The 24,827-nt window shown below is 33.7% G+C and overlaps 1 protein-coding gene across 1 annotated transcript in view; it reads left to right on the top strand.

The window, feature by feature from the left end:
• Positions 1 to 24,827, top strand: part of LOC137028487 (ras-related protein Rab-3C-like) — a 33,526-nt gene that overhangs the window by 632 nt on the left and 8,067 nt on the right. Inside the window, exons 2-5 of the mRNA XM_067397328.1 lie at positions 56 to 248; positions 2,343 to 2,552; positions 16,843 to 16,961; positions 24,686 to 24,810. Coding sequence (XP_067253429.1) covers positions 225 to 248; positions 2,343 to 2,552; positions 16,843 to 16,961; positions 24,686 to 24,810 — 478 coding nt within the window. The 5' untranslated portion in view covers positions 56 to 224. The remainder of the gene's footprint in view (positions 1 to 55; positions 249 to 2,342; positions 2,553 to 16,842; positions 16,962 to 24,685; positions 24,811 to 24,827) is intronic.

Raw genomic sequence — 24,827 nt, 5'->3', positions numbered from 1 at the left:
AGGATTTTATTTTTTAACAATCGAATTGTTCTTTGGGGAAAACTACAACTCCCAGCAGCAAGCGCGACTGAGTGACGTCAGAATGGCCGGGAGCGCGCACAGCGGAGCGTCAGTGCGCGCTCTCTCTCTGGCGGCTGATGCTGATGCTCAGAGGACACGGAGTGATTCGAGCATCACCGGGAAGCGACTGAATTATCGTGCCAAAATCTTCGGGCTTCGGTAGGATGCGTCAGGACGGATCCATGCAGGTGTGTGCTTGCTTTTTTAAAGCTTTTATTGCCATGCGTGGCTTTATAATATTAAGTTACTTCATTATAATTACAGTTCCGCCTATCATTTCCGAATTGTATAAATGAAGATAAGGCGAAATATGTCACGATTGATTGTTAACCTTATTAATAACATCATTAAAAACGTCGTTATGAACATAAGGGTGAATAAAATGCATATGGTTATTGGTGGAAACACACCCTAACCCTCTGTAATGTGGGGGTTGGGGGGAATATTCCTGTACTAAAGCGTTTTATATCTTTAAATCGCTTCCTTACTGTACATTAATCATTATCTTAATTAAATGATTGTCAGCTTGACTGTATTTTTGAGATGGTGTTTGAGGATGGATGGCTTTCTAGGGTTCTTTCAGCCAATGACAAGCTCCAAATTAGATTGATGTCAACACATAAAATGTGATATTTATATGTTTTACTGTATTTAGTTTGGTTTGGATGTATAATTTAGAGAAATAATCACACTAGGCCTGTACTTTTCACAAGTTTCCTTAAACCGTACATCAAATCTGTCTTTTATAATACCCCTTTTAACCATATACAAAAAAAAAAAAAAAAAAAAAAAAAATGTTTAGAAGGGGGAAAAAATTAAAACTTTAATATCGGATCTAGAATATTTCCAAACACTAAAATGCTCACAGGGTTACGGGTCGACCGATATGTGTTTTTCAGGGCTGATGCCGATACCGATAATGCCGATATTTTGAAGTGACTTCAAAATATTGCCATTATCGGTATCGTTATCAGCCCGATATCGGCATTATCATCCCAAAATATCGGTGTTATCAATATATATATATATATATATATATATATATATATATATATATATATATATATATATATATATATATATATATATATAGAAAGAATATAAATATATAGATTAATATATATATATCTCACTCCAAAATATCAGCATTATCGGTATCGTTATCAGCCCGATATCGGCATTATCAGCCCGAAATATCGGCGTTATCAATATATATATATATATATATATATATATATATATATATATATATATATATATATATATATATATATATATATATATATATATATATATCACTCCAAAATATCAGCATTATCTGTATCAGCATCAGCCTGATAATGCTGATATCGGCTGATGACGATACTGAAAATGCTGATAATCTATATATATATATATATATACAGCTATGGAAAAAATTAAGAGACCACTCCAAGTTCAGAAATCAATATATATATATATATAAATATCGACATTATCGGTATATATATATATATATATATATATATATATATATATATATATATATATATATATATATATATATATGTCTGGTGTAAAAATTAAAATGAATGTCAAAATTAAGAATAACAAGGGCTCTTACAAAAACATTCATTAAAGGCTTTTAAACATATCTTTAATTCTCTGAACTGTTAATAATAATATTAATAATAATTATAATTATAACATTAAAAGTGCAGTGAGCACCCAGCAGCATTCTGTAAAAATTTAGTAAAACTGGCATCAGAGCCAAATAGCACATTTGAAAATTAAATTATTTTATCGGCAAATCAGTTTTTAAAAAAATGACAGGTACCGATAACCATAAAAATGCTTAATATCGGCACCGATAATCGGTCAACCTCTACACAGTGTGTTTACGGTGTTTACATAATTACATAACATCCAATTATTTAAGTGAAAAATGCATAGAATTTTGTAATATTTTTATTACGAAATTTTTTTTTAGAGTACAAAAAACATACATTATATTATCATTATTCGTGTTTATATTGTTGTTTTCTAATGAATATTATTGTGGTAAAAAACAAAAAGTAATAAAATAACAGTATTATCAAGCGACTCCATTTTAATCCAAATTTCGTTGTTAATAAATGTCATAGTTCTATACGCTTCAAAATCTTGATTTGTTTATTTGTTTTTTGATTGGTGTCCACTAACTACTGTAAAATAGAGCCCCATAATAAACGCATGTTGTAGATTTGTTAGTGCACGTTTGTGTTGCTGCAGCGGTTTGTTCAAAGTGTCTTTTCTCGTTCCAGATGGCTGCGGCACAGAAAGAAGGATCTGACCAGAACTTCGATTACATGTTCAAACTGCTGATCATCGGCAACAGCAGTGTAGGAAAGACGTCGTTTCTCTTCCGGTACGCTGACGACTCCTTCACGTCAGCGTTTGTGAGCACGGTGGGCATCGATTTCAAAGTCAAAACCGTCTACAAGAACGACAAGAGAATCAAACTGCAGATATGGGTGAGTTGGCCTACATTACACAGCAGGTTTCATTAGACTAGCCTTGTAGCTTGAAATGAGGCCGGTTAAATTGATGCCTGGCTTGTCTCAGGTCAGTGCTTCCCAACTGGTGGGTTGCAATCCACCAATTTAGACAGATATCAGATATTCCCTCCTCCTTAAAAGTAAATACACTAGCTTTTGGTTGCATTAAAGTATACTACATCAGTCAGTTTTGAAATTATTATGCATGGACATTCATGTTGTGAGATGGCGTAGGGTGTTGAATTTCATTGCTTTATTGTTCCAGAAAATATTTAATATGATTAATAAACTAAGATACTCACTATCCAACGTACACATGGCATGTTTGGTTTGAATAAAACGAACTCTGCTCCGATTGCTCTGTTCATCTGAAATAAGTATAAACAATGCCATCCGAACCCTGGTGCGCAGCAAACAAGTGGACCGAGACCGAGACTCTGTTGCGGTTCAACTGAAATATGAACCAAAGACATCTAAACGTACCAAAAACAGGATGTGATGTCACAAGATGCGACCTGTCTCTCAGCATGCGATCGCAAATTTAGTTCTCTTTCATGTCTTTTTGCGCTTGAATGGTCAAATACACTCGCAGTTATGTCAAAATGCTCATCGTGTGGAGGATTCATGCAAACACAGCTGATTAAGTCTCAAGTGAAAGTAAACAGTTGGGTGTAAACCGGATGTGTATCAGTATATTGGATCCGTGCATTTGGTCTTAAAGTGACAGCAGCCTAATAAATCTGCTGCTGCTGCTCTGTGTCATTAACGTGAATCAAACAAAAGAGAAGATGACTGAATAACTGTTTTTTAGCTTTAATAAGAATACATTTATATTTAATTTATACAGTGAAGACACAATGCATTTGCTTATTTGATTATTAAATTTCTGTACTACGTTAAATAAACGTAGCACCTGAAAATTCACATTTTTTGTTGTATTGTATTTGTCTTATTGCTTGTAATTTGCTTATTCTTTCTTATTTTTAATAACAGAAATGAGATAAAATAACACAAAATTACTCTATCGGGAAATCGCCCACCCCTAAGTGCAGTCATCTTCTTTGCAGCAGATCTTCATTTGTTTTCTAGTGCTTTTTTGACTCCTTTACACATTTATAAGCTCTTCACGAGTTTGTATGCACATACAGCGAGCGCATTTAGTCCATCACACAGCATTGTTTTGGATGTTCAGTAAGTTAAGTCACAAAATATACATAATTTTTCTTTAGTATTTTTAGGTTTGGTGTTAAAAATGACAGTGTGAACACTATGCTTACCAGAACTTAGGGTGCGTTCACATTTTTAGTTTCTTTTGATGCGCATCAAAATAGAAATCCTGGTTTGCTTAGCATTCACACTGTCATTTCTAAGATGCAAAACAAAAAAATGGCTTTTATGACGTATATTTTATGACGGAACTTACCGAACATCCAAAACAATGCTGTGTTATGGACTAAATGCGTTCGTTCATCGTACATATGATGGTATTTTTACCAGCTGAGAACTCAAGTAGAGCTTATAAAATGTGTAAAGGAGTCAGAAATGCAATGCAAACAAACACATCTCCTGCAGGAAGACGTCATTGCCGAAGCCTGAACCGAACACATCTTGTTAAGTCACGATGTTAGATGTCTTTGGTTCATATTTCAGTCAAACCGAGCCAGAGTTCATTTGGAAAGGTGGGTCTCGGCCCACTTGTTTGGTGTGCACCAGGGTTCAGATGGTAGCGTTCACACTTACTCAAATGAACTGCACTAACAGAGCAATCACACCAGAGTTTGTTTTAATCAAACAAAACATGCCAATTGTAAATCATTTTCTCTTTTAATCCGGACCAAGAGAACCAAACCTAAATCAAAGCCACTTTGTTGCATCATAGTTCTAGACAGATTATTTAGCAAATTCTGATCGGCACAAACATACGAGTCAGTGTGACTCAAAATGGATGAAATGCCCAAAGGCAGGTGATGAACAAACATAAAAGTGGCTTAGTGGAATGATGTTTTCAGTGGCACTGTACTTCTGTTAGACGTCTGGTATGCATGCTTTCAGAAACCAGACAGATGCAGGAATGTTTTTATGTTTTTAAACTGAACTCATTTCATTCATGTGCAGTTCGAGATTCAGTTTTGCTGTAGTGAATCAGCCCTTTTTATGACACCGGATATAGTTGTGCTTAGTATGTCGCCCCTATTTTGTCCTTATTAAATCTTCAATACAGATTGATTGAAAACCGATTCAATACCGGAACTAGATGATAAACCAGCTGTATGGAAACTAGCCCAAAGCAAAAAGTGTGCATGTGTTCAATTCACATTGACGTCATTGATTTGAAGAGGTGGCCGATAATGTCATTACTTTAACGTCATTACTTTACGTCATGTGTGGAGAGCAAACGCTGATTGATCGCACATTCAGAGAGTTTTGCAACAGTCATTGATTATATGATCAGTCACTTCATTTTTACACAAGCACAGCTTTTATTATCTGCTCATTTAATGCTCGAATATATTGTTTGTTAATAATCCGTTATTGTTGGAAGTACCATTGTACATTGTACTCTCTGACAGAATGATTTCTGGGAAATCCATGGCATTACACTGAAAAGACTGTAAAAAGATAAGTGAAGAGACAAGAGAAAAGACCATGTTGTTTATTTAAAGTACATTTTGGGGGTTTGTGTTGTCAAAATGTCGAGAAGACGCTGTTTTCAGCTTTGCGAATCCACTTTGTTGCATTTCTAAAGGATGAGAGTCGGGCGGAAATTGATACGGTAAAACAGACGCCATCTTTACTGTTCGAATCACTGTGTATCGAGTGCTGAAGAAGAGCTAAAATTCAGATATGCTAATTGGCATTTGGTTTCCAACACACGCTGTAAACGGTCGACCAATCACAACAGACTGGGCCATCTGACCAATCAGAGCAGAGTAGGCTCTCGGAAAGGGGGGATTTAGAGAGACCGAATCCTTTATTAAACTGTTTCAGACACTGTGAGAAAAGAGCTGATTTTACAATGTATATTATGAGAAAATTAAAGTGTTTTTTGACCTTAGGCGCATGTAAACAAAATTAGGAGCCTTTAAAATGGCATAATATAAAGCAAATAACACTCAGAAAAAAATTAAAATGAACAATTTTGGTTTGACTTTGGTGTCAAATACTGGCTAGCTTTACTAACTGTAGAAATTATTGTGAGTTTTATTAAATGTTCTGTTTTTATTTAGTACATAAAAGAAAACATGATGCTTATTTTAAAAAGGTCCTTATTTATTTATTAAATTAAACCGTAGCTAATAACATTCTTCAAAAGTGAAATTTCTATTATCACATTGTAGCAGCTTTTGTTTATGGTAAAATAAAACCAAAATTAATTATATTAACCCACATTAAGTAACATTTTGGCTTATGTCTTAAGAAAATATATTGGTTAAGTGTGGTCACCAAAACCATGGTAATACTGTAGTACTGTTTTACCGTCACTGAACATTTCGACTCAGTAGCGTCGTCGCACTACAGTATGTACATTATTTTGCAAAACACATCCTAGCAGATTTCAGTATGTAGGACATGAGTTTATCGCAGAATAAATGTGATAAAACATCCTCAAGAGTCTTTATAGCTCCTGTCGTTCCCCTATTATATTAAACAGATGTCGAGGACAGGAACAGCTGGGCTCAACGTTTTTGTTACAGGAAGCGCAGCCGCATCGGCTGTGAATCATGTGTCTCATTCAGCACCGTGAGAATAGCTCATTTAGCATTATAGATCTGAGCGGCTTCATTTTGAGTTTAAAGAATGCAAGTCAATCAATCCAGTGAAAAGCTTTTGAATTTGCCCCGACGTGCCATTTAAAGTGACAATGCGCATTTAGTGCAAACTGAAAATGTCTGATAATTACTGCATGAGGCCAAAAAGTGAAAACCAACTTGTCAGGGCTAAATGTTGAAAAACTGAATGGCTCTAGCTAAAACACGTCCAAAGTGCGTGATTTTATTAGCGTCGCCTCCTTCGCTCTCACTGTAGAGGTTATTGAAGTGTGTCAAGAAACTAGACTCTCATCACCTCATGCTCGTTTCGGAGATGTTGCAATAAACTAATGATGAGTTTCTGAGAAGAAACATAATAGGAAGTGTTCCCACGTACCTCACATTTATTATTAAGATCACTCTGTGATCACTTGACACCTCTGAACCTGCTCTAATTGCACAACCTCCAGTATACAGAGTTCATTTCATTTGCAGTTTATACTGCATATATATATATATCAATATGACATTATTTTAAGATTGTCAGCTGATGTCTGCTTGACTAATTAAATAATAATAACAATAATAATAATTTTAAACTTTATATAAATTGTGTCAATTCCAAAATCTACCAACAGATTTTTCAACAGATAATAAACATTTTCAGATGTTAAGGTGAATTAAACATGCATCCTTCATATCTCCGAAAATTCTTTAGTTTTGTCATATTTATAAAAGATAGATACGCTAAACCGAGTCTTTCCAGAAAAAGCTGAGATCCTGGAGGCGTGTCTGCCGTCAGTGCTGTGGGCGGAGCTAAAGAGCTTCAGCAATGTCTGCTAGCTGCAACATCATTATAAATACAAAGGGAACAAAAGCGTTCGTGTTGTTTAGTTTATATGCACTTGCGCGCCGATTGCCAACAAAACACAGACATCTGATGCAGCCTTACTCACCACCCGACATCTGCAAATCTAGTGCCGAACTGGGACTTGTTTACAAAGCATTCATCACTGAAATCCCAGGAACAAACAAACATACGTGCACAACATCCACTGTTCCCTTAATGCTGGGTTCTTTGGGAAGTTGAAAAAGCTAATCTTTCCCTCACAACCAGAAACACACTCCTTCGGTGACAGGAGCTGCGTCTCATTTCAGAGGCTGTGTCCTTCAGAGATCACATTTGAATGATGAATACGTCATCAAGGATGTCATAGTTAAAGCTGCCCTAGAATTGAAAATTGAATATACCTCGGCATAGTTAAATAATTAGAGTTCTGTACATGGAAATGAGTCTCAAACACCATTGTTTCATCCTTCTTATGTAAATTTGATTTGTGCAAAAGTCCTGTGAAGAACAGGCGAATCTCAACATAACACCGACTGTTACGTAACAGTCGGGATCATTAATATGTACGACCCCAATATTTGCATATGCCAGCCCATGTTCAAGACATTAGACAAGCCAGTATTAACGTCTGGATCTGTGCACAGCTGAATCATCAGACTAGGTAAGCAAGCAAGGACAACAGCGAAAAATGGCAGATGGAGCGATAATAACTGACATGATCCATGATATCATGATATTTTTAGTGATATTTGTGAATTGTCTTTCTAAATGTTTCGTTAGCATGTTGCTAATGTACTGTTAAACGTAGTTAAAGTTACCATCGTTTCTTACTTTCACGGAGACGAGCCGGTGTTATTTTCATTCATAAACACTTGCAGTCTGTATAATTCATAAACACAACTTCATTCATTATAAATCTCTCCAAAAGTGTAGCATTAGCCGTTAGCCACGGAGCACAGCCTCAAACTCATTCAGAATCAAATGTAAACATCCAAATAAATACTATACTGACATGATCTAATGCATGCATGCAATATGCATGACAAACATTTTGTAAAAATCAATTTTTAGGGTTATATTAGCCGTGTAAACTTTGTTTATGCAATGTATTATAGAATTGCGAGCTCGGGGGTGGGGAGTGTGAGGATTTAAAGGGGACACACACTGAATCGGTGCATATTAAATTATGCCCCAAAATAGGCAGTTAAAAAATTGAATAATAAAAAATCTATGGGGTATTTTGAGCTGACACTTCACAGACACATTCAGGGGACACCTTAGACCTATATTACATCTTGTGAAAAAGGGTTCTAGGGCACCTTTAAGAAAAGTAACTGTAATAAACGGTTATTTTTTGCCCCTGAATTGGGGCACAGCCATTGTTGAAAAATCTCTCGGCTTCCGTATCCCGAACGAAACTCGTTGATGGGCGTGATCTTGCTCTGGGTGATGTGTGTGCGCACGCTTATCAGGGAGAAGTGTCTGTACAAGGAATTCCACTCTCTTTTGACGTCATACAGGACACACTCAAAAAAAAAACCCTCCGAAACCGGAAGTAGTCATTTGGCACAGAAATACTCCATCATACATCCAACACGTGTTTTGAAACTTTGGCCATGTTTAGCATGAGAATGCAACTCTTCAACAGTGTAAATAAGTCAGAATGCATGAAATAGCATTATTAATTGCCCCCGTTTAATTGTTGTGATGTCACATACATACATTATATATATATATATATCTGTTGTTAGATTCTTTTAGACAATATAAATGAATAGAGTTAATATAATTTATAAATTAGTCAAGAAGTTGTGGGTATCTAAAAATAGTCAAATATCATATTACCACTGATTGCAATCAAGAATAGAGCAGATTTTTGCTTTCCGTCTTGTATTTTATTATTTATATCCTACTTAGTTGCTTATTAGATTAACCTCTAATGTCTGTAATCTAATTTGCAGTCATGGACTGAGAGTAATGAGAGTGTAATTATTATCAGTTTAGTATTGAATTTAAAGCTCTACCAGTCTTAAAATGCTTCATATCTACCCAAATCTGTACGTTCGTTGTCCATGTGCTTTGTGGTCAGAGGAGACGCCACCACTGATGGCATGACTATTCATCTTGAGCTATTTTTACACTCACTCGTTCAACCACGAAGCCTCTTGGGAGAGATCGTAGAGGTAGAATGAGGAGGTGAGTGAGTTCATGTGTGTGCGCTTGTGTGCGTGTGTGTGTCTTCTTTTCCCCGTGGCATATGTCCCCTTTCATTCACAGCTATTTAATTTCAATGCTTTTTTGTGTTCTCAAAAAATCAAAAGTCCTAAAAGCAATGCAAAATGTGTTCACTTTTTAAATATGATAAAAAATCTGAAGAACAAAAAGAGGCCTTTCAGCTGAAAGAAACTAACATTGCTTCATTTGGAAATGAAATACTAAACTACCAAACTTTTCTTACAGTTAAATTTGCATGTTCAACACTTTGTCCTAACCAGGCAAAACACATTTACAGTGAGAAATAATTTCTCTGTTCACACTGAATGTGAAAATCAGAACATGTTTAATATACTGTCATCATAATCGCTGGGTTTGGACAAAAGTGACAGTCTCACCAGACACAAGCATGTTGCGACATATAATCAATGAAGCCGTTTATGCTTTTTGTAAAAATCTCACAGTAGATGTATTGCGGTATAAACTGTATGAGTTTTAACCATCATTAACTGTAGTGAAACTGTAGGTGTGATTGATCTTTATCACCTGCCGTGGTTCTCCATCTCTTTGCGCTTGTGACATGCTGTCTGTGAATTTCTTTGTGCGAGCGTGAATTGATTTTCTCTGCTCTTCGCTCGCTGAGCGTCTTTCCTTCAGACTGTGAAAGTGTCAGCTGTTTTTTTTTACCAGTCCTCATTTGCTCAGCTGCTGATCTTAAGTATTTTCGCTCACTCCCAGCATTCACCCTTCTAAATCAAATCCCTTCTCCCAGCCGGCCCCAGAAGAAGGAGGTAACAGCCCATCTCCTAAATGACTCGCTCACATTGTCTAACGTTAATTTATTGGCCCAATGAAAGGATAAAGGGTTAGTCCACATAAGTCACAGATCAATAAAACTCTGTGGGATTTGGAGCGTCTCCAGACACATGAATCTCTCAGATGGCATGCGAACAGACCGGCCCCATCAGAATGAGGGCGACGCATTGACGAACATGTTCTTCATTACCTTAATGACGACACTGCCACTGTTCCATATAGGAAATGAAAACCACTCACATATGGAGCAGAAACAACGCCGCCTCTGCGTCTGTTTTAAGAGCTTCCTGTTTGGGTCTCTAGCCCTGGAAAGCATTTCTAAAGCTCTCGCTTGATCATAACCTTTCTTTTTCCAGTGATATTCCTCTGAACTTTTCTCTTTTGACAATCTCTCAGCCATCTCTCTTTCTAGTCTTTTTTCAAATCTCCCTCTTGCTCACTTCTCTCTCCTCCCCGATCATGAGTGGACACGCCCCCTACTGCTGATTGGCTTACTCTTTCTCCTTCCCCATCATGAGTGGATACGCCCCCTACTGCTGATTGGCTTACTCTTTCTCCTTCCCCATCATGAGTGGACACGCCCCCTACTGCTGATTGGCTTACTCTTTCTCCTTCCCCATCATGAGTGGACACGCCCCCTACTGCTGATTGGCTTACTCTTTCTCCTTCCCTTTCATGAGTGGACACGCCCCCTACTGCTGATTGCCTCACTCTATCCTCCCCCACCATGAGTGAACACACCCCTTACTGCTGATTGGCTCACTTTCCTCCCCCATTATGAGTGAACACACCCCTACTGCTGATTGGCTCACTCTCTCCTCCCCCGTCATGAGAGGACACGCCCCTACTGCTGATTGGCTCACTCTTTATCCTCCCCTATTATGAGTAGATACGCCCCCTACTGCTGATTAGCTCACTCTCTCCTCCCCCACCATGAGTGGACACAGCCCCTTCTGCTGATTGGCTCATTCTCTCCTCCCCCATCATGAGAGGACACGCCCCTACTGCTGATTGGCTTACTCTCTTCTCCCGCATCATGAGTGGACACGCCCCCTACTGCTGATTAGCTCACTTCTCTCTCCTCCCCATCATGAGTGGACACATCCTTTACTGCTGACTGGCTCATTCTCTCCTCCCCCTTCAAGAGTGGACACTCCCCTATTGCTGATTGGCTCACTCTTTCTTCTCCCCCATCATGAGTAGACACACCCCCTACTGCTGATTGGCTTACTCTCTCCTCCCCCATCATGAGTGGACACGCCCCCTACTGCTGATTGGCTTACTCTCTCCTCCCCCATCATGAGTGGACACGCCCCCTACTGCTGATTGGCTTACTCTCTCTTCCCCCATCATGAGTGGACACACCCCTACTGCTGATTGGCTTACTCTCTCCTCCCCCATCATGAGTGGACACGCCCCCTACTGCTGATTAGCTCACTTCTCTCTCCTCCCCATCATGAGTGGACACATCCTTTACTGCTGACTGGCTAATTCTCTCCTCCCCCTTCATGAGTGGACACTCCCCTACTGCTGATTGGCTCACTCTTTGTCCTCCCCCTTCATGAGTAGACACACCCCCTACTGCTGATTGGCTCACTCTCTCCTCCCCCACCATGAGAGGACACGCCCCTACTGCTGATTGGTTCACTCTTTCTCCTCCCCTTTTATGAGTAGATACGCCCCCTACTGCTGATTAGCTCACTCTCTCCTCTCCCACCATGAGTGGACACACCCCCTTCTGTTGATTGGCTCACTCTCTCCTCCCCCATCATGAGAGGACACGCCCCTACTGCTGATTGGCTCACTCTCTCCTCCCCCATCATGAGATGACACGCCCCCTACTGCTGATTGGCTCACTCTCTCCTCCCCCATCATGAGAGGACACGCCCCTACTGCTGATTAGCTCACTCTCTCCTCCCCCACCATGAGTGGACACACCCCCTTCTGCTGATTGTCTGTCTCTTCTCCCATCATGAGTGGACACGCCCCCTGTTGCTGACAAAAATATAAAGCAGCACAGCAAATCATCATATTAGAATGATTTCTGAAGGATCATGTGACAATTCAGCTTTGGAATAAATTACATTTTACACTATATTCACATAGAAAACTCTTATTTTAAATTGCAATATCATCTCACAATATTAGCTCATTAGTTGACTGAATAAACGCAGCCCGTAGAACAGACAAAAACATTAAAAAATCGTATTGACCCCATCTGTCTTGCTATGTCACAGTGTATGATGTTTTTGTGTCATTTCCAATATAAGTCACAGTGTTTTTGACAGCTTGACCTTTCAACAGCACCAGTCCCACATCTGAGTCTGTAACAGTAATGACTCCATCATCTTCTGTGTCTTTTAGAGAACATCATTTCAGCCTTTAGTTTGTGACCCAGTGAGTCTGAGGTCGAAAAGGTTCTGCGTAAACCGAATCAATCACAAAAACATTTATTAGAAGCATCTGGTTGCTGTTTTAGAGGCAGTGAAATGAAGGATATAATGCATAGCCTGTAATGATTTTAAAGCAAGCTCATTTTCCTTGTTGCTCGCTACTTCATATATTGTCATTTTGAGCAAAATAGTTACATTTTAGTTAATGAATTAGTTTTGTCTTGATGTGGTGTTGCATGCACAGTCATCTTTATTTATTCCCTTACAGCAGCTGAAGTGTTGTAATGTTGACGCTGTCTGCAGTCAGACCATAGGCCGCTCACGCTGACTCAAATTAGTGTCATACGCTCACTAGCATTTCATGTGTCGAATATGAAGCTCTTCTGCTTGCATAAGATCCCTTAAGTGACTCACACAGATCATTCATCTGCCTCCTATATCTTATAGCTCTCAAGTACGATTAAAGGTAGGGTCATTAATTTACAATGCTGATTTAATTGTTTCAAGTATTAATAATAAATATTTTATTTTATTATTTATTTTAAAATGTTTTCATTAGTTTTTTTTATAATTTACTTCTAAAGCTACATTTTGTCATCCCTTATTTATTAAAGAATACAGTATATTAAGTTGGACTGACAATTTAAATTATTTTATTTAATTATTTAATTAAATAAAAAAAGTATATATTTTTTATTTAATCATTATTTTTTAATTGAATTCTAAAGCTAAATTTTTTCATCCCTGATTTTTTTTTTTTTAAAGTAAGACTGTCAATTTAATTAATTATTTAATTTATGTATTTTTAAATGTATTTATTATTTATTTTTTTAAAGAGAAGTACGTACTATTAAAAATAGGGCTGTCAATTTAACATGTTGGCTTATTTATTAATTTTTAAATTTATAATTTTATAATTTAATTTATAATATTAATTTATTTATAAACTTACTTTAATGTACTTTATTATTCATTTTAAATATATTTTTATTAGTTGATCATTACTTATTAATTAACGCCTAATGATACGTTTGACTTTTTAATTTTTTTGAGAATAACATTTTTAATAAAATTATGAAGGGCTGTCAATTTAACATGTTAATTATTTTAATTATTATTTTTTTATTATTTATTTTTAATGCATGTTTATTATTTGATCATTATTTATTTATTATTAAGTTACTTTTTCTAATGTATGTTTGTTGATTTGCTGGTCTGCCACAATATTGTAATATTATTTGTGATTAATCAGTATATCATTATTAATTTTAATACATTTTTAATTGATCAACAGGCCTAATGTAACCTCAAGCAGACTGGAGTTATATATATATATATATATATATATATATATATATATATATATATATATATATGTACCTGGTAAATGGTACATTTTGCTCTCACTCGAGGGGTCGTGGACAAGATTGACCAGCACCTGCTAAGGGAGCGACAGCATGCTGTTTGCTCTTATCAGAGGCTCTGTTTGTGGTAATTAGAGCCTCCACTTCAGCCTGTGTGTGTCCAAACAGAAGCCTTTCACAGAGCCATAAAGAGACGCTCAGAGCCCATTTTATAATTGCTTGCGGTTCTAGATCATCGTAAAGCCTCCTAATGGAGCCTGATGCTTTATATTTTGCCCACTATGTGTGTGTGCTTCTCTTTTGTATTGTGTGTATGTGTGTGTGAGTGAATAAGGTGTGTGGTCGCTCATTGGATCTGTCTGTGGCAGATAAGAGCACACACTCTGCAGGCGGAGCAAGATTTACCAGTTTGTCACGGTCCACTTCACAACAGAGGGCAGTCTTAGTAGTACAAAATATTAATTGCTGCAGTGTATTTAATTTAATTAATTAGAATTAATATTCAAAAAATGGTTTGAATGAATGATTCAATGACTCACTCAAATAGCACACTTGTTTCATTACTGAATGAATCAGCGTTTTTGAACAAATCTCTTGAATGAATGATTCAATGACTCACTCAAATACATCACTTGTTTCATTACTGAATGAATCTGCATTTTTGAACAAATTTCTTGAATGAATGATTCAGTGAGGTATTTGAGTGAGTCATTGAATCATTCATTCAAGAGATTTGTTCAAAAACTGATTCATTCAGTAATGAAACAAGTGAGGTATTTGAGTGAGTCATTGAATCATTAATTCAAGAGATTTGTTCAAAAACTGATTCATTCAGTAATGAAACAAGTGAGGTATTTGAGTGAGTCATTGAATCATTCATTCAAGAGATTTGTTCAAAAATGCTGATTCATTCAGTAATTAAACAAGTGAGGCATTTGAGTGAGTCATTGAATCATTCATTCAAGAAATTTGTTCAAAAATGCAGATTCATTCAGTAATGAAACATGTGAGGCATTTGAGTGAGTCATTGAATCATTCATTCAAGAGATTTGTTCAAAAATGCAGATTCATTCAGTAATGAAACAAGTGAGGTATTTGAGTGAGGTATTTGATATGATTCAATGACTCACTCAAATGCTTCACTTGTTTCATTACTGAATGAATCTGTGTTTTTGAACAAATCTCTTGAATGAATGATTCAATGATAAATACATTTTACACAGACATAAAACATCAGAATACAGCATTTTTAGTAGTTTTTGCAGATCGGTCTTTGACAACGTTTTTCCGTTTTTAGTACTTCGCTGTCTTGTAAATGTACCTTAAGTTGACTTTAAAGCACCTTTGTGGTTCATTATCAGGGTTATTATAGTTAACTAAAACTAAAAACATAAAAAAACATTTAGTTACTTAAAATAAAATAGAATATTGTTATATTCCAGCTAGTTGCCAGGAAAACATTTTGCATTAAAATAACTAATAACTAAAATAGCTAAAATTTTTATTTTAAATAAAAATAATAAAAAGTAGAAAGACATATTTAAATAAATAATATAAATGGCACAAAACTGTACTAATTACTAAAACTTTAACAAATTAAAATGCAAATGGAAAATATAAAATTTGTTGACAAAGTTTTTCCATTTTTAGTACTTCGCTGTCTTGCAAACGTACCTTAAGTTGACTTTAAAGCACCTTTGTGGTTAATGATTAGGGTTATTATAGTTAACAAACACTAAAAACATAAAAACATTTTGTTACTTAAAATAAAATAGATTTTAAAATAGAAATAGATTTTTTTTTAAATAAAATTAATAAAAACTATTTAAATAATATTTAAATAAATGATATAAATGGCACAAAAACTATACTAGTTAACAAATTAAAATGGAAAATATAAAAAACTAATTTAAACTGTTAATGAATAAAAGCTATAATAGTATCGTACATTATTAATTCATATATAAACGGCATTTCAGCAAAACATATTTAATGTTGTTTTATTTTTGTGTAAATGTTTTTTAAGCTTTTTGTGTGACGTTTTGTTGCAAAACAGTTATCAAAAAGCTTTTAAAAATTATTTTAAAATATTATCACTGCATTAATTTGTGTCAGAACAATATCTTCCTTTCCTTGTTGTACTCGGGGTTGAAACTGAGCTCATTAACATATGACCACCCACATTTACATATCAACAGCCATTCAGTATTCAGCAGCTTGATTTGCAATCACCAAAACAATCATAACAAACATCAGAGAGAAAGTGATGTTGATGTTTTTGATGCAAGAATCCTTTACTAACATTATAACTGCTCAGCTGGGAGAAATTACATGCTACAAAAGTGTAAAATATGACACTTTAAGGTCCATAATTTGCTCTATTATTTCCACCCACCCAACCAGCGCTACTGATACTTCCTGCTGTACTGCTCGATCGCCATGGTAACCCCTGGCATGTCTCCACTTTTCCCTGCTAAATTTGGGAACAATCTGGAATAAAATGTTAAATGACTTCCTGCTCTCATTCATCAAGCCTTCTGAAATATTATATGAATATTATTTGAAATACAGAGACTTTATAGGTAATTATAGGCATTATACGTCCCCTTAATCACAAGAGAAGAGAGATTTTCTTCACACACAATATAAGTTTGACATGTTTTTCCACACCCTTTTGATTGACAGGATATAATCTGCCCTGATCATCGGCTGTTTTTAAACGATAGTGAAAATAATAGCTTTTATACCAATTATTGGTCGATACTTCAGTGCATCTCTAATTACTCTGGTATTTTGGGTTTAAGCTGTTAAAAAACTGTTTAAGAGTCAAATTCAAATGAGTATCTGATCTAACAAGGTTGTTTTGTGTGTATTTTTAAGGATACTGCCGGTCAGGAGAGATATCGCACCATCACCACGGCGTATTATCGTGGAGCCATGGGCTTCATCCTCATGTATGACATCACCAATGAGGAGTCTTTCGGAGCTGTCCAGGACTGGTGAGTTACCTCTGCTGATCTTTGTGATCGGAGCCAAAATCACTGGACGTGACGCCAACGTTTGATCATGCAGAGCTGATTTTGCAGTATTTGAATTGGTATTTCTGCATAACAGATTGTGTGTGTGTGTGTGTGTGTGTGTGTGTGTGTGTGTGTGTGTGTGTGTGTGTGCAGAACAAAACACCAACGCCATGATTGAGACATGATAAAAGTGTATAAATGATCATCACAGTGCTTTAGTGATTCATTGTTTGGTATTAAATTAAACATAGCAGTGGCAAGGCCATACATTTGAAAGATTATTTTGGTAATCGAATTATCTGTTGATTATTTTGACGATTAATCGAGTAAGCGGATATTTTTTGTAGTTTTAAAAATACACCTAGGCAAAGACCTAAGCCTTTAAAAATGATTTAAAATACATATCTAATAACAATGAGGCAATAATATTATATATAGACAATATATGGTTTTATAGAGCAACACTGGTAAAATACATAATATAAACCGTCATCTTATTGAATTTAATTCAGTTTCACTTTCTTCCAAAAATTGCATCCCACAGCGTTTACTGTCTCACATTAATTTACATATATACACATCCACATCAAATAATACGACACTACAAAATAAATAAATGAAATAACTGCTGGTCTAGGATCAGTTTTCTTTGCAATAATAACAATATATGGTTTTATAACATGATGTGACAAACGATCCAGTGCATATCTGTGTTTGTGTCCTGGAGAGCATCACAGGTTTCTATTTACAACATGTTTTTGCAGCGTTGAGCAATCACAGACATATCTGTTGATTTCTTGAATGCAATACCCAATCAGAGTCAGAGTTTTTGTCCAATGCTGAGTCCTGCATGCTTCAAATCCTTTCATTTTTGTACATGCTGCAAAGTTTTGGGAGTGACATCCGCTAAATTCTTGTATTTGACAAATTATTATTGTCATCTACAGTATGCATGATTTTTTTCTCCTTTCCCACAAAATATAATTTTATGTCTCATTTGATTGGGTGGACCAGCCGTCAATCTGAGTGCCTCAGTGCCACTGAGCAGTGGGTTTTGTGATGTGTGACTAACAAAACTTTAAAAGCTGAATTATAGAGTATTATAGAATAGGGCTGGGTAAAAAATATTGATTTCTCGATTTTAATCGATTCTCATTTTTATGAACCGATATCGATTCTTAAATCCCAAGAATCGATTAGTCTAGTCTGTTTTCAGTTGATGAATGAGCAGAATATGTAGCGCCTCCCATCCAATAAATCGCAATAATCTTTGTTACTTTTGATATGAATCAAAGTCTCAGATTTCAAATGACGTCCATCTTATTATGAGGTTCAAAACCGTTTTGGCGCTGTTTAATGTGGCGTGACGGATCGCTTTATCGCCTCAGTTAAAGAGAAGCATGTGATCATCCTCTCCTCCGCTTTAATACCAGTTACAGCGAAATAAACATGAACATCTGAAGGTACATTAAAATATACAGTACAACTTACTGAAATCCGAATCATGTCTCGTGTAATCGCTCAATCAGTGCTTCAACCTCGGAAAGACGTCAGTAACGCCACGTAACATCACATTTACCTCAGAAAAACATATTCAGTGACCATAAACTCATTAGTCAGCTAGAAAAGTGAACTCTAGAAAGCAACATTATGATAAATATAGCTATGCACCGTTACATATTCATTATAATTTTTAATGTTCTTCAATATTTAATGCATGTTTGAATAAATTAGTTATGACAGCCACGATTTAAATGTTTATTTAAAAAAACAAAACAAATATGCCATGAGTAGAAATATGATTATGTAATTCTAAACTTTATTTATAATAAAAACATCATTGAGTGTAATTTAAGTGTTTGTATATAAATAAGATAATTTAACCTTCAATATTATTATAGTAGCACCAGCTGACTCTCATGTGTAGTTTACAGCATTAGTTGAGAGATTGTTTTCCTATAGAAAATGTGCAATGTGCTGAAACTGAAATACTACATCCAAAATAATCGATATCGAATCGAATCAAATCGTGAAAATTGTGTCAATATTTTTTTTTTTTTGTAAGAATTGAATACTATTTATTCAGCAAGGATATATTAAATGATCAGAGGTAAAAGTAAAGACATTTATAATGTTATAAAAGATCCTATTTCAAATAAATTATGCTCTTTTCAACTTTCTATTAATCAAAGAATCCTGAAAAAAGTGTCACGGTTTCCACAAAAAAATAAAGCAGCACAACTGTTTTCAACATTTATAATAAATGCAGAAGAATAATTTTTGAGCAAAAGACATTAGAAAATCTTACAGACCCCAGAGTTTTGAACAGTAGTGTGTCATTATTTACTTTCTTAATTCACATTCCTGGTCTCATTGATAATAATTTATCAGTGCAAAATACAAAAACAAAATGTTGGTCCTGTAATGTAATAATGTGATAAGTCTGAAATTTCATTTTCAGCTGATGTCATCAATGTTTTTTTAACCACCTGTCATATATTTTCAACATCCAATCAATTCATGATGGATATGTGATGAAATATTTTTTTCAATTCAGAAACGTCACATTACTAAAGTAAAATTGATTGCGAACGGCGTTTCACATCGACTTATGAGTGAAAAAGAAAACTAAGTGAGAAAATTATTGATTTTGTTTAGTTTTGGTCATGATATTATTAGTTAATAATAATATATTTTGATTCATATTTAGTATTTTTATTTAGATTATTTGTATTATTGAGCTATTTTTTATTTTGTATTTTTTTCTTGTGTTTTGTGGCGTAGAAAGTTATTATATTTTGATGGGATATTACGAATGCAAGCTTACACTAAGATGTTTATTAAGAGAGTAAACTGGGTCTGTTTTGATTTCATGTTGACTAAACGGTCCACTGTGAGCAGTTAAAGAGGCCTTAGAGGAAAAGTGGCATTATTGAGTCTTTAGGAATCCATCTTGTTAATATTTAATAAGAGTCATTTAAATTTCTCTCAGTGTTAAAGGGCAGCAGGGCTCAGTTCAGGGCTTTACGGATGCCGCCCTATTGATCGGCTCAGCTGGGCGTCCGGCTGTGGTCAGTGAGCAGAGGTTGATTTAATTAGCGTGAGACGAGAGACTAATGAACATCCTGATAAAAGGCTGAGGAACTGGAACTGGAGTATAGCGGAGAAAAGGCGACCCGGGTCAGCTGCTGAGTCATTACAACCGCACAACGGCTAGATGTCTGAGGTTTATTACTTTATTAAGCAGAAATGAGACCTGAATTTACTGAAAGGACAGAGCTGCGGAGGTGAATTTGCAATTATACTGCTTCATCAGCAGATGTTATCTTCCTAAAGTAATAGTTCACTCAGAAATTAAATTCTTTCACCGTGTTGATGCAGATCTTTTCCATACAATGAAGGTAAATGACAAAACATTATAGATCCAAACAAGCACCATCAAAGTTAGACATGAATAAATGATGTAAAAAAAAAAAAAAAAAATTGTGTGTATATATATATATATATATATATATATATATATATATATATATATATATATATATATACATTATATTTTTTATATATATATATATATATATAAAAAAATATAATGTAAATAAAATAAAAATATTCTTTTCTGTCATTCATTGTCTGGTCATTTTTTTAATTTTAAATTATTTAAATATTTTATAAATAAATATTTAATGAAATACTACTGTTTATCACTATATATATATATATATATATATATATATATATATATATATATATATATATATATATAAATATATATTTGTAATAGTGTTAATAATAATATAATATTAATAATAATAATAATTTAATAATGTAAATAAAATAAAAATATTCATTTCTGTCATTCATTGTCTGGTCAATTATTTATTTTTTAAATTATTTAAATATTTTATAAATTAATATATATTTTTTATATTTTAAATAAATAAATAAATATATATATATAATATAATAATAATAATAATAATATATAATATATCTATCTATATATAATCTTGTCTAATAAACCTGGCATTGTATATTATATGAATATTGTTGGCTCTTTGACAAATTGCTTTTGTTCCTCTTTTGTAAGTGTCTTCCGATAAAAGCATCTGCTAAATGCATAAATGTAATTGTATTTCATGTAAATGTACATGAACACTGGCAAAAATAGCAAAATAAAAAGGATTACATCTTTGATTCAAGTCAAAAATGTTATTTTTATGTTAAAATTGCAAAGATTTCAAATCCTTAAAAAGCTACTTTTTGTTAGTAATTTGTCATGATGTTTTTCAGAAGGGTAGCTTGACTATAGTTCAATTGATGAGAAGCCTGTAGTTCTGCAAGCTAAAGAGTCGAAGCATTAGTCGCACTTTATCTCTTTATCTTGAGTCTGGTGATACTCAAGAGACTCCAGCTGCGGTCAGTGAACTGACACCTAATTAAACCAGACGTCTGTGGAAACGCTGGGGAATTACAGAAGCAACTTACTACAGTCTCAACAGTATCGCTTCGACATACATGAGCAAACGCTGTAATGTGTCGTGGGCTTCAGTGAGGCAGCTGTCTGCTGTTGCTATGGCACCTAAACTGAGATGTGTATAAAACATTAGCTTTAACTGTAAAAAATCTGCAGGAATTTACAGGATTGAAGAGTATTATTACTGTATTAAATTACTGTATATACTATACATAATTATATACATAAAATGCAGCTCAAAGTGCTTTGCATAATCAATATCACATCCAATAATCAAAAAATCAATCAAAAAGTATAAAATACTAAACGTATACTGTAAAAGATAATGTATTAAAAAAATTCATTATTCACTAACATAATCCACTGTAATTGTTTTGAAGTCACTATAATGGTGATCAGTGTTCAATTTGCTTGGGATCTTGGACCTGGTCTATTTATATTCAAATTTCTGATCAAGCAAAGTCAGAAGTGTGGCAAACTGTTAAAACGATGACAAGCTAGAATAAATAAACAAATTGGCTCATTTTAAGTTCTAATCTATTTTTAAATGAATATGAAGGTTTTATTTTAGCATGAAGATTTGCCAATAGCATATTTCAAATTCATAACTATTTGTAGATTGATTTTTTACAGTAGTGAAGCAACAGCTGAGATGCATCTTTAAAAAACAAATTTCTTGTAAGCATAAGAATGATGCATAGATATCATTACATGACATGTACAAAACTCAACTATGGTAAAACTCAACCAATAAAAATAAAACACAACATAAACCAACAACAACACAAACTGCTAAAAGTCCTTCAAGAATTTAGAGAAAAAAAGTTGAAAAAACTTAAAAAAACTTAATATTTTGAGAAAAAATCTAAATAAAATGTTAAGAATAAAATCATTAAATGTTGAGAATAAAGTTGTTTTGAGAAAAAACAATACATTTCAAGAAAAAAAGTTGAAATAAAATGTCAATAAACTCAAAATTTTGAGAATAAAGTCAGTTTTAAGAAAAAACTTGTTAAATTTTGAGAAAAAATCTAAATAAAATGTTGAGAATACAATCATTCAATGTTCAGAGAAAAGTCGTGTTTCGAGAAAAAACATTACATTTCGAGAAAAAAAGTCGAAATAAAATGTCAATAAACATAAAATTTTGAGAATAGTGTTGAGAAAAAATCGTTAAATTTTGAGAAAAAAGTGAAATAAAACTTGCCAATAAACTCATGAAAATAAAGTCGTGTATTGAAAAAAAACGTCATATTTTGAGAAAAAAATTTAAATAAAATGTTGAGAATAAAATCATTAAATGTTGAGAATAAAGTTGTTTTGAGAAAAAACATTAAATTTCAAGAAAAAAAATTGAAATAAAATGTCAATAAACTAAAATTTTGACAATAAAGTGTTGAGGAAAAAATCGTTAAATTTTGAGAATAAAGTTGTGTATTGAGAAAACTTAAAATTTTATAGAAAAAAGTCTAAATAAAATGTTGAGAATAAAATCATTAAATGTTCAGTGTAAAGTCGTGTTTCGAGAAAAAAACATTACATTTCGAGAAAAAACATTAAATTTCAAGAAAAAAGTTTAAATAAAATGTCGATAAACTCATACAATTTTGAGAATAAAGTCATTGTGTTTTAAGAAAAAACTTGTTAAATTTTATAGAAAAAAAGTATAAAAAAATGTTGAGAATAAAATCATTCAATGTTCAGAGTAAAGTCGTGTTTCGAGAAAAAACATTACATTTCGAGAAAAAAGTCGAAATAAAATGTTATCAATAAACTAAAAAATTTTGAGAATAAAGTGTTGAGGAAAAAATCGTTAAATTTTGAGAATAAAGTTGTGTATTGAGAAAACTTAAAATTGTATAGAAAAAAAGTCTAAATAAAATGTTGAGAATAAAATCATTAAATGTTGAGAATAAGGTTGTTTTGAGAAAAAACATTAAATTTCAAGAAAAAAGTTGAAATAAAATGTCAATAAACTCATAAAATTTTGACAATAAAGTGTTGAGGAAAAAATCGTTAAATTTTGAGAATAAAGTTGTGTATTGAGAAAACTTAAAATTTTATAGAAAAAAGTCTAAATAAAATGTTGAGAATAAAATCATTAAATGTTCAGTGTAAAGTCGTGTTTCGAGAAAAAAACATTACATTTCGAGAAAAAACATTAAATTTCAAGAAAAAAGTTTAAATAAAATGTCGATAAACTCATACAATTTTGAGAATAAAGTCATTGTGTTTTAAGAAAAAACTTGTTAAATTTTATAGAAAAAAAGTATAAAAAAATGTTGAGAATAAAATCATTCAATGTTCAGAGTAAAGTCGTGTTTCGAGAAAAAACATTACATTTCGAGAAAAAAGTCGAAATAAAATGTTATCAATAAACTAAAAAATTTTGAGAATAAAGTGTTGAGGAAAAAATCGTTAAATTTTGAGAATAAAGTTGTGTATTGAGAAAACTTAAAATTGTATAGAAAAAAGTCTAAATAAAATGTTGAGAATAAAATCATTAAATGTTGAGAATAAGGTTGTTTCGAGAAAAAACTAATTGAATTTCAAGAAAGAAAGTCGAAATAAAATGTCAGTAAACATAAAATTTTGAGAATAAAGTGTTGAGTAAAAAATCGTTAAATTTGGGGAAAAAAGATGAAAAAGTTGTCAATAAACTCATTAAATTTTGAGAATAAAGTTATATTTCGAGAAAAAAAAATTTAAATTTAGAGAAAAAAAGTAAAAAAAATGTTGAGCATAAAATCATTAAGTGTCGACAATAAAGTCATTGTGTTTCGAGGAAAAACATTACATTTTGAGAAAAAAAAGCAGAAATAAAATAAGAGAATAAACGCATTCGATCAGTGTCATATTCATTGCATACTGATAGAGGGCATGACAGAGACTAGAGATTTAACACGTTTTTTCTCTCGAAACAACTTTATTCTCAAAATTTAATGAGTTTATTCTCAACATTTTATTTTGAATTTCTTGAAACACAATGACTTTGTTCTTGAAATTTAATGTTTATTTTCAACATTGTATTTTGAGCTTTTTTTCTTTTTTTCTTGCATACTAACATTTTTAACAGTGCATGTTTGCAGATGGAGCCCTGCATGTACAGTACAGCAATGCATCATCACAAAGTGTAGAAATAATCCATGAGCGATGCTTGTAAAGTATGTGGGGTATAATTGCATTGTGAGAGTGAATCGTAACATCCTTGGTTGTTTTTATCTAGGTCAACCCAGATAAAGACGTACTCCTGGGACAATGCACAGGTCATCCTGGCAGGAAATAAGTGTGACATGGAAGAGGAGAGAGTGGTGTCTGTGGAAAATGGCAGAATGCTGGCAGAGCAGTTGGGTAAGTTCACTCTTCCT

Source organism: Chanodichthys erythropterus, chromosome 10 (genome assembly GCF_024489055.1).
Source record: "Chanodichthys erythropterus isolate Z2021 chromosome 10, ASM2448905v1, whole genome shotgun sequence".
NCBI classification, from domain to species: domain Eukaryota; kingdom Metazoa; phylum Chordata; class Actinopteri; order Cypriniformes; family Xenocyprididae; genus Chanodichthys; species Chanodichthys erythropterus.
The sequence above is the reverse complement of the archived record's forward strand: the minus strand, read 5'-3'. Positions and strand labels throughout refer to the sequence as shown.